This window comes from Myotis davidii, unplaced genomic scaffold (assembly GCF_000327345.1).
Source record: "Myotis davidii unplaced genomic scaffold, ASM32734v1 scaffold139, whole genome shotgun sequence".
NCBI lineage: Eukaryota > Metazoa > Chordata > Mammalia > Chiroptera > Vespertilionidae > Myotis > Myotis davidii.
The window spans coordinates 1,057,977-1,060,088 of NW_006290686.1; the positions used below are offsets into that span (position 1 = coordinate 1,057,977).

The window sequence follows — 2,112 nt, forward strand, 5'->3', positions numbered from 1 at the left end:
CTGTCAGGGCATGTGCCCGGGTTGTGGGCTCTGTCCCCAGTAGGGGGCATGTAGCAGCCAATCGATGAGTCTCATCATTGATGTTTCTGTCTGTCTCTCTTCCCTCCCTCTCTTACCCTGGGCCCCTAGTCTCTATATATAAAAGTCTAAGTGATTGAACGACCGAACGACTGAAACGACTGGTTGCTATGACATGCACTGATCACCAGGGGGCAGACGCTCAACACAGGAACTGCCCCTGGTGGTCAGTGAGCTCCCACAGTGGAAGCGTTGCTCAGTTGACATATGGGCGGCAGACGCAGGGCTCACAGCTGGCCACCGCAGCCCAGAGACCTGACATATGGGCGGCAGATGCAGGGCTCACAGCTGGCCGCCGCAGCCCAGAGACTGCAGCAGACAAGCCTACTGAGCGGCTGCAGCGGCAGGCACAGCGGGGCCAGGATGAGCAGGAGCAGCAGGCAGCACTGGACTGCCAGTTTTGGCCAGATCCCCACAGGCTATGCCAAAGGACCCCACTGGTGCATGAATCCATGCACGTGGCCTCTGGTATATTTATAAATGTGGTGGTTAATAATTTTAGTTTATTCTCATGCTTGGCTGCTTTAAGTTTTTTAAATAATGATGTAGTAATGTTCTTAATTATGCCTTTTAGAAATCTGGCTATCTGGATAACAAAGCTATTCATGAGATACCGCAATCCTTCTGGTAATGGCTGGAGGAAATAAACACCTGTCTGAGTTCTGACTTTTTAACAGTCACCTTACAAGCATACAAAAACATGTGTTCACTGATGAGAGATTGAAGCACAAAGAAGAAGAGGCTGAAGACTATGTTCCAGGGATATAATCTATACATGATAAATATTGGTTGGTAGAGGTGGGGAGGAAAAAAATGAGGGAAGAGCAAGAAGAGGAGAATATGGGATTTCAAAAAGATAGCCACACACAGAATCCTGAGATGGGAAGGGGAAGCTAAGTAGTTTGGTTAGAATGCAGATTTTGTGCAAGTAAAGCAGTACATGCCTAGAGAGGTGTGGTCAAACACTTACCTCAACCCGTTGTGGAACAACCTCTTGTAGTCAACATTTATTATACTGATATTTTCTTTTTTCAGTTCAGCAACGGGATCTAACCGGCCCACATGCTGAAAATTAGGAGCTTTCCACCTCACATAGTCCCTATCAAAACCAGGCAACCAATAAACCTGTAAGAAGAAACAGGACATTTTTCAGTGAACCATCAGCTGTCGAGGTACAAACAGTTCCCTGTACAATAGATGAAGCCCCATTCTAGCACTGGTGGCAGTCTATAGGGAGCAGAGGGAGATTCTAGCCTTTGGCCTGATATAGTCTGATAAATTCTTACAATGGGGCTTTCACCAGGGTTGTTCTGCAGTTGAGTTTTCTCAGGTAATATAATGGGTCAAGGGCCCATTGTGTCACACTAGCCAAAGTGGATGAGGGGCTGGCAGGTGTGGATGAAAGGTGGGAACCATAAATATCTCCTCTGGCTGATGATGCTAAACATCTTCCTTGAGAGGGCTCATTATGACTCATCTGTGCAAACAGTTCCATTGGTAAAAAGACCCATTTTCCCCGACTCATAGCACTCTTCTATATTCTGAGAATTTAAGAGATTTGGAATAATTGACTACCCCAATGCAGAGGGTTCCTTCTGAAAAACATGATGAACAAATCTATGCTCAAGTAAGACCCAGCTTATTCATTATTAATTGAAACCAAGTCCTCAATGCATTAGTGTACCCAGGCCCTTTCTAATAGTTCTACTTTGGTGCATGGTACAGGTCACATCAGATGGTCATTACACTGCTGATATTTCGTTTGGTTTGGAATAGCGACAAACCTCAATGTTTCTCCCCAGTGAAATAAATATAAGTGAGTCATTCTTAGGTTGCTTCATGTAATGTATAAGCAATAATTTCCATTTCTAAAGGGAGAAAATTTATTTAAGGATCCCAGAAAAGATCTGTAAGATAGGGTAAGTTCAACTGCTATACTCTTGGGACATGCTATCCACCTCCCAACCTCTACCATAAATACTGAGATAGACATACCAAATGTTGCTCAATTTTAGATTTAAGAATCACATCTAC

At 44.4% G+C, this 2,112-nt stretch overlaps 1 protein-coding gene across 1 annotated transcript in view; it reads right to left on the reverse strand.

The window, feature by feature from the left end:
• GDPD4 (glycerophosphodiester phosphodiesterase domain containing 4) overlaps nt 1-2,112 on the reverse strand; it is an 81,005-nt gene that overhangs the window by 24,096 nt on the left and 54,797 nt on the right. The window contains 2 exon segments of the mRNA XM_015563975.1: nt 1,049-1,203; nt 2,074-2,112. The exon segment at nt 2,074-2,112 is cut by the window's right edge and continues 6 nt beyond it. Of these exon segments, the coding sequence (XP_015419461.1) occupies nt 1,049-1,203; nt 2,074-2,112 (194 nt within the window).